This window comes from Patagioenas fasciata, chromosome 6 (assembly GCF_037038585.1).
Source record: "Patagioenas fasciata isolate bPatFas1 chromosome 6, bPatFas1.hap1, whole genome shotgun sequence".
Classification (NCBI taxonomy): domain Eukaryota; kingdom Metazoa; phylum Chordata; class Aves; order Columbiformes; family Columbidae; genus Patagioenas; species Patagioenas fasciata.
The window spans coordinates 22232640-22246908 of NC_092525.1; the positions used below are offsets into that span (position 1 = coordinate 22232640).

Here is a 14269-nt window from a genome sequence, read left to right on the forward strand (position 1 = left end):
AAATCAGCAACTAGCTGCAATTTTTCCACTTCCCGATCTGCTATATTTTCCATTTAACTATATTTTATCTACTTTATAATTCTAAGTTGTGTAACTGTAGATGATTTGTTCCTCAGTATTACTAATTAATGAATTATTGCTGCAATCACTATTTTTTTAAATTCTTAGGGAAGCATAACTTGTTGTACTTAATGCGTCATGTAAGGGAAAGCAAATGTTCATAGATGGAAGTGCATCCTGTATTATATGGAGCCAACTTTTTTGAAACTCGCTGGATCAGGGATATATTACAGCCCTGAGATAACTGATTCCATCTTGGATTTTGTTGTATATTCTCAGCTGATTAGAACAGGGCAATCACATTTACTGATATGTTTTGCAGCCAATTACACTCTATATGAAGAATTTCCACTTCACGTTCTCAACTACAATGCTTACTTAGCGTTCAATCTTTCAAGAATTTTCTATAAGCAAATTTCACAGGACTGCTGTAAAGACGGTAATATTTTACTTCTGCTGTCTCCATGAGTGCTGTGTCCTGTTTATTCTATAGCAGTGTCTAGACTAAGCAGCTGAATAATTCAGTATAGTCACTAATGAATTTCACGTCAGACACACACAAAAACGCAAAGAAACCAAACAGCTGCCTACAGTCTCTTCTTGACAACTATGCCTTAAAAAAAAGGCAAACTGCTTTTTGCTAACTACACTGCTACAAGTCCATCATTATTTTCACATTACTAGAACCTTCTTCCTTCCTGTCTTTCCATAGCACAATCACTTGTATGAAGCACATATTCTAAATAGCAAGGATTGCACTAAATTATTTGATACCACACGAGGTATAGTTTCCTGATACTGTTCATCGGTCATGCCAAAGGAGAACGTGATTTCTCCAACAACATGTTTCAACATTCATACACATAGCTATCAGCTAACAACTGTCAAAAGTTCCAGGAAAAAAATATATATATATAAAAAAATGTGTAGCTGTGTTACCTCACCTGCCTATTACACAAGCATTCTGAATTTTAAAACTGAAGTGCAAAATTCAGCTTGCATAGGAGACAGACTAAACTATGGACATATTATGCAAACCCTTTCTCATTCTCTCTGCAGTTTCCATCATCCTCATGGCACAGTAGGGGAAAAAAAAAGCCTCAAAGAGGCAAAAATGATATACCACTGACACGTCTAAAACACCTCTTTTTCTTCTTTAATTCTGACCCCTTCACAGCAGGGACAGGAGAGGCTTATTCTCCAGTAAGTGCATGCATATTCTACACAACAGGAAACAACATCTTGTTGCCTGGCACTAAAAGATAAATAAATGCACTTCTACAAATATCATCTCACCCTAAGGAGCAAAGTAATTTAAGATATATTCAAGAGGAAGTTTTTCATCCTAAGTAATTGCTTCTTACATGCTCATCACCCAATGGCCTTTCAAGGTGGGTAGAAATATTGTAGTAGGAAACAGAAGTGGTGATGGAGTGAAACAGCAGCTCAGTTACTAAGTTTTATTGTATCTGCTGTGTTAATCATTAACTGCTCAAAGCTTATGCAAATTGTACCTCCACCTCTTACATATTGCTGCCTTACACTAGCTACTGTGCTGGAATCAAGATAATATTATTCTAGTAAACGACTTCAGACTAGACAAAGTTCAGCTCTCTTAAAACCGGTATTTTAAATTGGGACCCAAGGCTCACTGAAAACGCACAAAAAACAGATGCTTCTTACAATAGTATTATGTAAATTTAGCAGTTTATGTGCAAGGATTAAGTAGGAATTTGACATGAAGTCAGTAATTACAATCAACAGTTTAAAAAAAAAAAAAAAGTACACCATCCTCCTGAAACACCCATCCACATTTGTTAGAAATTATTAGTTCTACTTTTTTCCACACATTATAATTTTTCAGTAAAACTAATTCCCCCACTTAACCTTTAAGTTTCCTTCTCCTGTTAGGAATTCTGAGTAGCCAGCATCCGTAGCTAGCAGTCCTACAAACTGCATTGTGGGCCGTTGCTGAATAAATGCTTCGACAGCTTTGTCTGTAACATGTTTTCTTCCAGAAATGTCCAAAGACACAAGGTTAGGCAAGATGTCTTTCTGTTCCAGTAAACGAAGTGCTATGTCTGATGTGAACTGTTTGTCATCTGAAATATCAAGGTGATTCAGGTATTTTAGTTCTCTTATAACATCCAGAATCTGGGTTGTGGTCATTTTCAAGCATTTCAGGTGGTGCATGGTCAAAGACTTGAGTCGCTCTTTGCAGGTGAGGAGTGCCGTTATGTCAGTGACAGATGTGTTCGATATATCCAGACTTTCTAGCCTAGGAAGTGAAGCAACATCTGCCAAGTCCTCGTTGTAGAACAGAACATTGGTAATACTCAACGCACGAAGACCAGACAACTGACCGAAGCACCTCTCGTACGGGTCTTCCAAAGAAAGAGTCAGTGAGTTCAGCACAAGGCATTGCAGATTTTGTTGGATCCATTTATTGCTGCCGAGTCCACTTATAATGTCTGTGATTGTTATATCAGCATTTACCCCAGTAGCATCAAGTTCTACCAGCTTGTGATGGCAGAATGCTTTCCGGAAAGCCACAGCAGAGATTTTTGCTTTCCGGATACAAGCTCGTTTCAAACGCATCTGGTTACCTCGGAAGATGCCCACAGTTCCATCATTCAGAAGGCCTGTTGGGAAACAGCATTAGTGTTATAGAACACCACTTTTATTTTAAGAACTCAAACGGCAGAAAGTATTAACAAATAAAACTAACTGCACAGTAGTTTATCTTGGATCATTATGCCATGATCCCAAAATTCTAAATTCGACATTCTGCTTCTAAGATTACGATCTCACTTTTGGAAAATGTCAGGTACATAAGACAGGTACATTAAGACATAGTATATACACATTACCTGTCCAGTTTGGAACATGGAACACACGATAAATAAAATGTGGATATTATTCAAAAACATTCAGACTGCTGCGTGCATTTTCTGGATTTTCTCACTGAACTGGCTAGAAATGTTCTAAAGCCAGAATTTAAAAATTTCTGAAAGCTATACTTGCCTGGTCACAGTTCTCTTAACCTCAGATAATACTAGCACTCAATGACCAGTTCTCATCTTGCTTTAACTCAATTGAATAATTTAGCATTTGACTGAATTCATAAGTATGATCACGATATTAAACTAAGTTCCTCTATCTCCCATGAAGAAGGTAGGAGTGTTGCTCAGAAACAAGCTGAATGTGAGAAAAACCTAAAAAGTGATTCAATGAGAAGAAAGGGGAGGACAAGGAAAGGGTGGGAAGGAGAGAAAGACAGCTATGAATAAAAGGAACTGAAATAATCTTGTTTGAGATTTTTATCTTTTTGCTCTGTAGCAGGATTACTGCAAAAGCAGTCGTCTCTTGCAGCATATTGGCAACATTGAAACGCAAATAATATGTTTGGTTCCATGCACAGGAGTATGCAAAACGTATTGACATCAAGATTTCTTATTGCATCTTATCAACAGAAGAATTCCTCCTTTATAGAAAGCCATATGAGAAGGGTATGGTTGCACAAGCATGCACACAAAAGCAGTAGAACATGTCCTTCCAGTTTCACTCTAGAGGGTTACAAATGTCAACACTCCCTGGTTTTATTTATCTTCAAGCATACTGAACACAGAAAATACAATATATTTGTATTAAAATGCCATTGCCGCTACAGTTCGGATTTAAGTAATAAGCTAGTAATTGCCTCTGCGACTAAGTCACATTCCTCTTTTGCAGAGAAAGCAAAAATATGGGGTGAGACAACTGGTAATCAGCAAAAAAAAAAAAAAAAAATTAGATGTGGTAAATAGTAATGCTTTACCAAATTATGATTAAGTTACTTCTTAATTTTTGCTAACATTTTCATTTAAGGATCAAGGTAGGCTTTCTCACTAGCCTAACTCACCCACACCCTGTTTACCTGCTGCGCACTTTGACATCCTGCACTCTGACACTGACGTTTTGGTGTCTGGAACAGCCTTCCTGACTATTAGCACTGCTAATAAGTTTCTGGTAGTTCAGTTTCCTTGAATCTGATTTCTCAGGACTACCATAATTACTTATCAGAAAGTAATGTATGTTGAAGATTAAGAGGCTTTTTGGTTTGCTGTCTTTTTTTTTTTTTTTTGGACCATTCTTTCTGTGATATTTGATTAGAACAACTTGAGAAAGCAAGAACACCAGTATTTGCACAATAAGACTCAATCAAATCTGCACCTACAGCAGAGGGTGCTTGGTCTGTTTGAAGTAATTTTTCTAGTGTAACATCTCATGTCAAAGTAAAAGTTCCCAGCATCTCCAGAAGTGGGTCTCCTGCCTCTTCTCTGCGGTACTCCATACATTTACTCTTTTCACACTAAGAAACTTTTTTTGACACAACATTTTCCTTCCTCGTGCTTAAAGCAAGGAAAGGAGAGGGACGCCCCCTCCTCAAAGATGTACTGACAGAGAACGTGATAGGCCAGTACCTAACATGTAAGAACAGCACGATGTGCTTTTAGATGTTTATTCTACTCTTGGAACTGCCTGCTATTGAGAAAATAATTTCACTTCAACAAAAGTGCCAAAACTCTTTAAATGAAAATCATAAGATTATTTCCTAGTTTAATCATCAGGACACATAGTAAAGAAAATTCAATTAATTGCTCTTTGAGAGATATTGAAATATTTGAGTACTGCTAGAAGTGGTAAATCAATCAAATATTTTTTTAAAGCAATTGAAATAAGATCTATTAAATAATATTAAATTAAAATAACATTAAATTAAAATCATAAACCCAAGACAAAGGCCTTTCTATTTAGAACTATCTATATGGCAATGGAACATTCAGCTGAAACTGCGGAACAAAAACCCAAAATAACAGAAATTCGCTATGGAGAGATTAAGGAACAGTTTTAACAGCTGCAACAGCATAATCTACTAGAAAATACACCAGAACTGCAGTGGCACATTCCAGTAAAATATTGTCACTGATGACCCACAAATAATTGTTCTTACCATGAAAAGCCATTGTCTGCAGCAATCGATCAGCCACTTCTTGAGGAAACATTCCTGGCTCCTGCAGGCACAGTGTTCCATCCTGCCTTTCTGTGCAAAACTTCTCTAGGTTGGCAGTCAGGAAATTCAAACAGATATCAAGTAAAGAATAAGGAGAAGCTTCCTCCTGTCATATGCAAAACACAATGAAACAAAGGAGATTTAGTCAAACCATTCTGTCTGTGAATCTTTCATTTCTCTATAGTGTCAGGTTTAGGCAATTTTTTTTTTTTTTTTTGTTAGTCTAATTCTCATCAGACCAAGAAAATACTACTAAAGGAGACATCCCCCTTAGAGCCACAGAAAGGTCTAAGTCAGGTCACACAATAACAAACTGGCCAAACTGATGGTCGGTCTCCTCCTCCAGAACCACATGCAGCCTGGGCTGCTGGGCTTGTGCCCACAGAGAAAGAAAAGAAATTGCTGACAGGATTATTTGAATTTATGAACTCTACTGGGAATTAATCAATCAAGACAGACCAAATGAAGATTTAAATCAAATTTTACTTCTTATTTGAAACTTTTTTAACCTTTGATTGAGGTCAACCCACATTTGAAGTCTACTACCAATCTACATGAGAAATGTAGATACATTTCATACATTGTTCAGAGCAATTTTTAATACTGAAAAGGGCAGCTAGTGCTTCACATCAGAAAAAGGAAACCCAAAAAGAACTATTATATTGCTGCACAAAATTCAGAATTAAAGTAACAACTATTACAGTATTTCTTCTGATTACAGATACTTATTTCCTCCTTTTTACACTAAGCACCTGGAAATCACCTATAGTAGAACCCTGGGTGCCAAGGACAAAGCAGAATATCAACTTGGAACTTTTCCTTCAGAGGCTGAGATTGTACATTGATACATGAGAATCTCCAATTTTTTTTATTCTATGTCTAATAAAAGCCTACTGTTTTCAGTCACACAGATTAATCAACATAAAGAATGACTCGCAGCACTGTGAATCATCCCCAGCACTACACAAAAGGCAGCCGAGTGACTGGTACTTACTCCTCCAGACAATTTTGAAAATAACAGCACCAACCCTTGCCAGATTTCATCTGTAAGAAAAATCGTAGCTTGCCTTTTAAACCGAAAGTTCTGGATAATCCATCTGTCTTTCCTAGCTCATTTAACTTCTGTTGCTTCCTCTGCCTACTATGCTCAGAAGCACAGAAATATACAGAAGATTATACAGAAGAAATATCTAAAAAATGACAGAAATAAGTCTTCTAAAATAAGGTACATATATTTGAAGACTTGGAGATACTACATCAGGGCAAAGATGGAATGGAGCTTATCTTCAACGAATCAGGTATTGACAACAATGGAAGACTGCAGTTAATAGCTCCTGAAGACTTAACTACAGATTTGGGAACCAGTATTCAAATACCAGCTCTTTCTTCAGTTTTTGACATGCAGCTTTCAATTCTTTTGAACCGGCTTTGCTGAGTGCTTATTTTTTTTTAAAGCTTGATTACTGTATTTTATTGTTGAGGAAACAGGAGTTATTTTGTGATGTGACTTGCTCACATTACCAGAAAACAGGAATTTTGGCTGCCTCGAATCTTAAACTGATATGAAAATGAAGGACAGAATTTGGAACTGTTAACATCTTTTGTTTCTTTATAACATACAACAACGCACAAAATAGTTCTAAAGAGAAAAAAAAAAACCTAATTATTTTAAAATAGTACATATATTTGAAGGAAGGGGGAAAATTTTCTTTTCAACCTGAAATTAATACACACACACAAGACTTATGTGACAGCTGCTGATTAAAATTAAAATCAGAATCCTTACTCAAAGGCGCATAAAAATTATTCCCATTGAAGCAAAGACATCCTCACCTCCCATTACATCTTGTGCTTCTAACTTGATGTTTAAATATGACAAAAGCAGCATACTGGCTCTCTTCATTTCTTCTGGCACCATTCCATAATTTCTCCCAGAAAAGCTAGAACACTTTTATATATCAGTGAGCAACCTCCAATGACAATTTTTAGCTCTGCAGATTATTTCAGAAAACTGTTTCTTTCAACCAATACCTCCAACTGGCCAGTCTATAATTGGAATATATTGGTTTGATTTTTTGTATAAAACAATCACTTTGGAAGTCCACACAGGGACACCTCAATACAATAAAGGAACAAAATCCACAAGCAGCAATAGATTACACTTGCAAACAAGACAGTATCATTTTTATTAACTCCACATACACCAGCTATACGAGACATCCGTAGTATTTCTTCAACTTGCTGCAAAAAACCTAACAAAACACACCGAACGAGGGCTCCTGAGCTAACCTGGGCAGAGAGGAGAAACATTTTGATCTGTATCTAATAAAGTCTCTTAACAAGGATCATAAAACCCATTTCCTAGACTGTCTGCTACTGAAACAGAACGGCTTGAACGCAGCCTGTAAACCTTTTATGTGAGCCCTGGCATTCTGCTTCTCAACTTCTCTTGACTTAAGGAGAATATTGCCCCATTAAAGACCTCATAATAGAAGTGTTTAGTTGTATTTAAGCTCTTCCAAGGCTCAGATTTAAGCGGTTTCTTTCTCTAGCTGTGCTTTTGGAACAAACCTGGCATCTGTTTTCAGCTCATTTCACTTTGTGGTACTCATACTCTAATGAAACCCTGTAAATGTGTGTGAATCACAACACAGGAATTTTTTTGTTTGTTTAAATTTAATAAAGCTCATTCAGCAATATTTGACTAAAACTTTCATTATGTATATTTGACATTTTCATAGCCACCTTAACTTTCATACTTCCATGTAACCTCAGAGTTTTGTTCATTCTATCAAATTAATTCAGTGGCCAGAAAATAAATAGACAAATTCCCTAAAACATTAAATTATGCATTACATGATGCAAGTCTGAGTGTCTCCATTAGCTAACACACATACTACTAAGAGTAACGTGACACATCTAAAACCAACTAGTTTATGGAAGAGTGAAAAAAAGTAGAATGACCTCATTTAGATGGACTTTAAGGCATATTTCAATTATTTAAAAAGAAAATATAACTTTATCAGTGCCTAATACAATCAAGGCAAACAAAACAAAGTGTCTGGGGAGGTAAGGGGGGGAGGAAGCTGCAAGGCTACTGCCATCTAACAGTAATCCAATACACCAGCAGAGTGAAATGCAACACCAGCTCCAGTGCTACGTTCCCCAGTTCAGCTCATAGCTCAGACATGAGTGCACTTGGAAAGGTTCTCACAAAGAACACTATCCTCCACATTTTCTTCTCAAAACTCCTTGAATAAACTTTAGATATTGCTAGCATATGTTTACTTTATATTTCAAAATGCAGTTGGGAAAAAAAAAAAAAAAAGAGAGCTTAAGGGTACATCTTAAGGTAGCCGGAGTAAGTTACTTAAACCCAACGTTACGCCTAGATTAACCAGCTAAGCGCAAGTATAAAACCAAAACCCTGTTCCTTTGGGGAAGCTTCACCACACAACCACCTGCTTATATAATAACTGAAAAAGAGACAGGTTTAACTAGTGTTTTCCATCAGTAACTGCAAAGTACCTTTGCACAAAAAGTAATTTTCACTGCTGTGTGGGCCTTTTTCACTACAAGTATTGAGATCCTACCATCTCCAGCCAGAAAGATTTGGTTCCTTCTGACTTTGTGTCTGATGCTCATTAAAAATGTTATTTTTTCCATAGAAAATAATTTTTTTTTTTCCTCCTCAATAAACCACTATAAAACACTGGAAGGAGTTTGACCTGATGATCCTTATGGGTCCCTTCCAACTTGAGAAATTCTATGTTCCAACAGAATCATTTCTATGATATACTCCTCAATTTTTACACCAAATTGCAGACTCGGTATGACAAAACCCAAATGTGTAAGTTCTGTGTATGCCAGGCCCATGTTCCTTTTTCTCTCCCAAGTCTCAAAGAAGGAGATGGGGTACAGGATAAGAGACATTTCAAATTGTGGCAGTTATTTCTCTCAAAAGGTTAGCAGGCAAATCAGAGGTAAGTTAGAGAGTTAATCTTTGGTCTTGGGCATACTGTGTGTGTTTCTCACTGTTTTCCACCTCTCCACAGCCCCCAAAAGTTTTCTTACTTTTTTGAAGTGAACATTCTTAAACTGCTCAAGAAATAGCAACTCAAGTGACAGTTATCAAAATCCTTCAGAGTGCTAATTAAGGAAAGACAGTAAAAAATAAACAGTTATTTATGATTTTTCTACCTAAATTAAATGGAAAGGAAGATATGTAGGCAACTTATTAACCAGAGTCAATGAAGGATTATGCTCAAAACTCAAATATTAACTACTCTGGCACAACTGGGAACATCCCGATTTAAGTTGCTAGTGGTACAAAGTTAGCAGAGGTCACTAGAGGTCTAGAATTAAACAGTGCCACATCAAAACTACATAGAAAGGCCATGTATTTCAAGATTAACATCAATAACATCAGATATGGTTTCATCAATTAGAAGTGACTGGAGAGAAGAACCTGAATGGCTTGCTTAACCACAAGGAAACAGTGTGAAGCAGCCAAAGAAGGTATGAGGAGAAGCATCAAGCAAAAATGAGAAAGAATTATATAATTTTCAGGACACTTGGAGTTCTTTTGGGGCTACTTATGTTAAGAGATATATGCACCATTTCAGTTTGAACAAAACAGCTAACAGAATGTAGAACACTCTAGGGGAAAAAAGTCATGTTGGGAGTACGAAACAAACCCAGCTTTCTTAGCCGTGCAGATCAAAAGGTGAAATATATGAATGCCACCTATGAATATTGCACAGCGAATAAAAACCATAGAGAGGAAAAAACCATTAAGGTGAAACACAGTGCCAGCACAGCAACAAAAGTACACAGAAATGTCATTAATTAGAATTTTGCCATAAATTCAGATGTCGATACACAGCTCCAAAACTGGTATCAAACGACATTCTACCCTAGTCTACTGAACAGAACAGGAGGTGCAGAAGATCTCTACTTTTGAAATAAAGATCAACAACTTTATTAGGGGATTAAATGAAATCATGCTTTTATTAACAAGTGATGAGACTAGATAACCCATGGAGCTCCTGCTAGCCCTTTAAAGGCAAATATGCACACTCATTTCTCCAAGAGAGGGGCAATCAGAGCAGCACCCGTACATTCTGCTCAGGCCTGCCCGTCACAACTGTGAGAGCACACAGCCACACATGACAGAGCGCAGGGCCCGCGTACCGGGCATACCACAGCCCGCGCTGTGGGTGACACGGAGGCCAGTGAGAGCACTGCTGTCGGCGGGCCGGGGTGCACCCGGGCCGGGCGAGGCAGAGGCGGCTGCCCGGCCTTGTCCTGCTCTGCCCTTCAAGCCGCCGGCTGAGGGACCGATCCCGCCGGGCTGCCCCCATTCCCGTGTGGCGAGGATTCGGCTGCAGCCGCTCCCCTCGGCCCCGCAAGGTGCTGTGAGAGGAGCCGGGCAGCGAGGCTGGGCCGGCCATGCCCCGCACAGCGCTGTGGTGATGCCGGGCGGCACCGCCGCTGCCCCTCCGCACCGCGCCGGCCTCGAATCTCCCCTCCACCGGGTCTCGATCGCTCTTTTATATAACGGGTACGGCGGCAGCCGCGGTGGTTACACAACAGCGGCCCAGGGGTACTTGCATGAGGGGAAGGAGCCGCCGGGTCGCTCCCGGCTCTGCCCTCAGCGGTGGCGGGGGAGGCGCCGCTCCGGCCAACGGCCCCACCTGCCCGGGCGCGCGGCGGCCGGCCCGCCTGACAGAGCGGGGCTGGCGCCGCCGCCATCACGGCCCCTTCCCCGGGGCTGCGGCGCCGCTTCACCTCAGCCCTGTCCGCCGGGCTCCGTCACCCTGGGGCTGGGGGACCAGCCTGTCCAGCCCCAGCGGTGCAACGGCGACCCTCTCCCCCCCAACCCACTCCCTTCAGCAGCTCCTCGGCCCGGCGCTGCCCGCGGCGCTCACTCACCATCGCGGCGCTGGGTGCCGGAGGCGAGCGCCCAGCGAGCCGGGTCCCGGAGTTTGGCTCTCACCCCTTTTTTTTTCCCTCGCCTTCTCTCCGTTTGTGGTTTTTTTTTTTTTTCCTCCCCTCGACCTGGAAGTTAATCAGCCTCAGCCGGCCGCCGAGCCCGCCTCCTTTAAAGGGGCCGCGCCAGGAACGTGCTGCCGGAGGGAGCGGGAGCGGGAGCCCTGAGATCAGGTGTGAGGAGGGAAAGTGCCGGGAGAAGAGGCGGTTGCACAGCAGAGAGCATCGGCCTCGCGTGTTACAGCCCGGGGGACGCCGCCTCGGGCTGTTTTCAGTTTTGGGCCCATCACCGTACTTAGAGAGTGCAGAGGAGGTGACAAAGCTGGTGAGGGATCTGGAGCACAAGTCCGATGATGAGCGGCTGAGGGAACCAGGAGGTTCAGCCTGTTGAAAACGAGGCTGAGGGGAGACCTTATCGCTGTGTACAACTGCCTGAAAGGAGGTTGTAGCATGAGGGGGGTTGGTCTCTTCTCCCAAGTAGCAAGTGATAGGATGAGAGGAAATGGCCTCAAGTCACGCCAGGGGAAGTTTAGATTGGACACTAGGAAAAAATTCTTCAAGGAAAGGGTTGTCGGGCATTGGAACAGGCTGCCCTGGGAAGAGGTGGAGTCACCATCCCTGGAGGGGTTTAAAAGGCGTTTAGACGAGGTTCTTAGGGACATGGTTTAGTGCTAGAGTTAGGTTAGGTTATGGTTGGATTCGATGATCTTGAGGGTCTCTTCCAACCGAAATGATCCTGTGATTCTACGTTTTTTGGAACAAGGGTGAAGTGATGCCAAAGTGCCAGGACTGTCTGAGCAGCAGCTGCTGAGGCCAGAGCGCCTGTATTGCTGTTTCAGAGCTTCGGGGAACCTCTCACAACCAGGAATTCAAGGGCAGCTCTGTGCAGATTGCTCACAGGTTGACCTTTGTGATTCAAATGTTTCCTGCCCAACCTAGTTTCTTCTGGAAATATGAACAATAACCTCTGGTACAATAGGTTTTGCCACCTGCTTGGGAGCTGGTGAAGAGCTTGGCCATAAGCTTTTATACAAAATAATTTCGGGCTTTGATACAGTAGTAGTGATGAAAACCTGTCTCCTACCAAATACATACTATAATCTGTTGTTGGTAAAGGGAATACAGTTATTTCTTTGTTTCAAGACACAAAGTAAAGAGTGATACAATTACCCTGTCCAAGTAAAATGAAATTATGAAGAGTTTACAGTTAAACCTTTTCAGGAATTGCTGATTTTACACACAGCAGCTCTAAATAATATTTGTTTGCAAACCAGCAAAACACACAAATATTATGGAACAACTGTTAAAATTAGTTATGTTTCTGTCATTTGAAGATGACAAAATATTCTACAAGTAATATCGCATACATCAAAGTTTAGGGACTACATAACAAAGGCCAGTTATAGTCCCAATTATTTAGATTAGGATGTTGACACAGAGAAAACAAATTACGTCGGCATCAGAAACTGCAAAGACAAAATCCCAGGCAGAACAGACTCTTCAATGATTTAGGCCAACAAAGTCAAATAATTTCAACTGACCCTGTGCAAACTGGAATTTTTCGAAGCCAGATTTTCAGAGAAACAGTGTCACTGGTACAAAAGCAGTTCATCTTCCAAAGACCTTCTCCAGAACAGGGGACTCGACACGAACGTTCTCAGGCAGCAGTCAGCACCACCCAAACTACCTGTAGCTTCTTACTTGTGTTCTCATGGGCATGTCAGTGGTTTGGGTCGATACATTTTGAAAATAAGATTTTAGACAATGTGTCTTAACTTCAATACTGAAAAGGTGAAAAGTTTTAAGGAAATACTATTGCAATGAAGTTAACAGAAGCTTTGTAACTGGCATTTTGGCAGCCAGCCTGGCAGGCTATGCCATCAGCGATGGTACTCACGACTATCTCCAGCAATAGACAGCTCCCTATGGGAGCTCATAGATAGGGTTTAACTGAGTTTTGTTTATCCCAAAAGTTTGACAAGTTAGCGTTATATTACTAAAATAATCTCAAATATCTCTGAAATTCATTTTAACTCAAATGTCCCTTGAAGTTAATCTTAAGTTGTCTCTGAAATGAATTTTAATGCTAAGCAACATGTCACTTACATTTCAAATGTGCTGCTATACTCTCAGAAAATTCAGTTTGTGCTCAAATCTGCTGGAACTGGATAGTGTGCCATATTTTGTGGTAAATATCCTAGTATCACATCTGGTTTAAATTAATCCATAACTAGAGAACTAGACCTTGTTGTGTGGTGTTAACAACCCTGGCACTGCCTGCTCAGGGTTCCGTCTCTTCAAGAAGCATCTTTAAGATCTTTTGTTGTATCACAAAAAAGCGGTTGCTGCTAACAGTCACAGCTCCTCAGTTATAAAATTCAGTTTAAAATTATTTAGCTGTTAATCCAAGACAAAAGCACGCAGGCAGCGAGTTGGGGAATTGGTAAAGCAGCCCTCGATTCTAGGCACTGTCTATTCATGTGTGTGTTCATGTGTGCACTCATGTCTCAACCCACGGATTTGATTGTCGTGAATAAAACCTCATGAAGTAAAATACGAAAAACTGTATTATTGCTTAAAACCTATGACTTGTCAGTCTCTGGTGAGGGAGAGATGAGGCATTGCAGCCCAGCACAGGGACTTGCACTGCTGAGCGGCCTCGGAGCCGGTGCCCCGAGGGTGGGCAATCAAAATAATTAAACAGTATTCCCTGAAAATAAACAGTTTCAGAGCAAATATGAGGCGTTGGTACTTATTTTTAAAATGTTCTTTAAGCTTCAATGGTTGTTTGCTGCTACCCTTATCTACAGTCATGCTGAAGAAAGCTATAGCTCAATGGAAAGCTAAATGTATTCACGAGGTGTTAATGTCTACATCTTATTATTCGCAGTCTCTCCGAGAAACCCAAAGTAACTACCAATAGCGGTATGCCAGAAACTAGTTTCTATACCAACAATGTTGCTTCAGTATGCGATGAACTGGTTCATTCTAAAGTGGTGGCGGGGCCGGGCGGAGGCAGGAGGGTCAGGGGGTCTCAGGAGGGGCCGGGGCGAGATCGGAGGGGCCGGGGCGGCGGGGGAACTGGTGGCCCCGCGACAGCGGCGGGCGGGCTCAGGGATGGGCCCCGGCGGGCGGCGCCGCAACGATCGCTCGGCGCTCGCGGCA

The 14269-nt window shown here is 40.9% G+C and overlaps 1 protein-coding gene across 3 annotated transcripts in view; it reads right to left on the reverse strand.

The window, feature by feature from the left end:
• The window catches only part of LOC136103951 (protein zyg-11 homolog B), a 28417-nt gene extending 17239 nt beyond the window's left edge, over window positions 1–11178 (reverse strand). For all 3 annotated transcript variants that reach the window (XR_011739727.1, XM_065842481.2, XM_065842480.2), the window contains exons 1-3: window positions 11048–11178; window positions 5054–5219; window positions 1948–2702 (exon numbers count right to left, since the gene is read on the reverse strand). Coding sequence is in view for 2 of the 3 variants with exons in the window: in XM_065842481.2 (XP_065698553.1) it covers window positions 1948–2702; window positions 5054–5219; window positions 11048–11050 (924 nt within the window). In the remaining variant the exon portion in view is untranslated. The remainder of the gene's footprint in view (window positions 1–1947; window positions 2703–5053; window positions 5220–11047) is intronic.
• Window positions 11179–14269: the final 3091 nt, after the last annotated feature.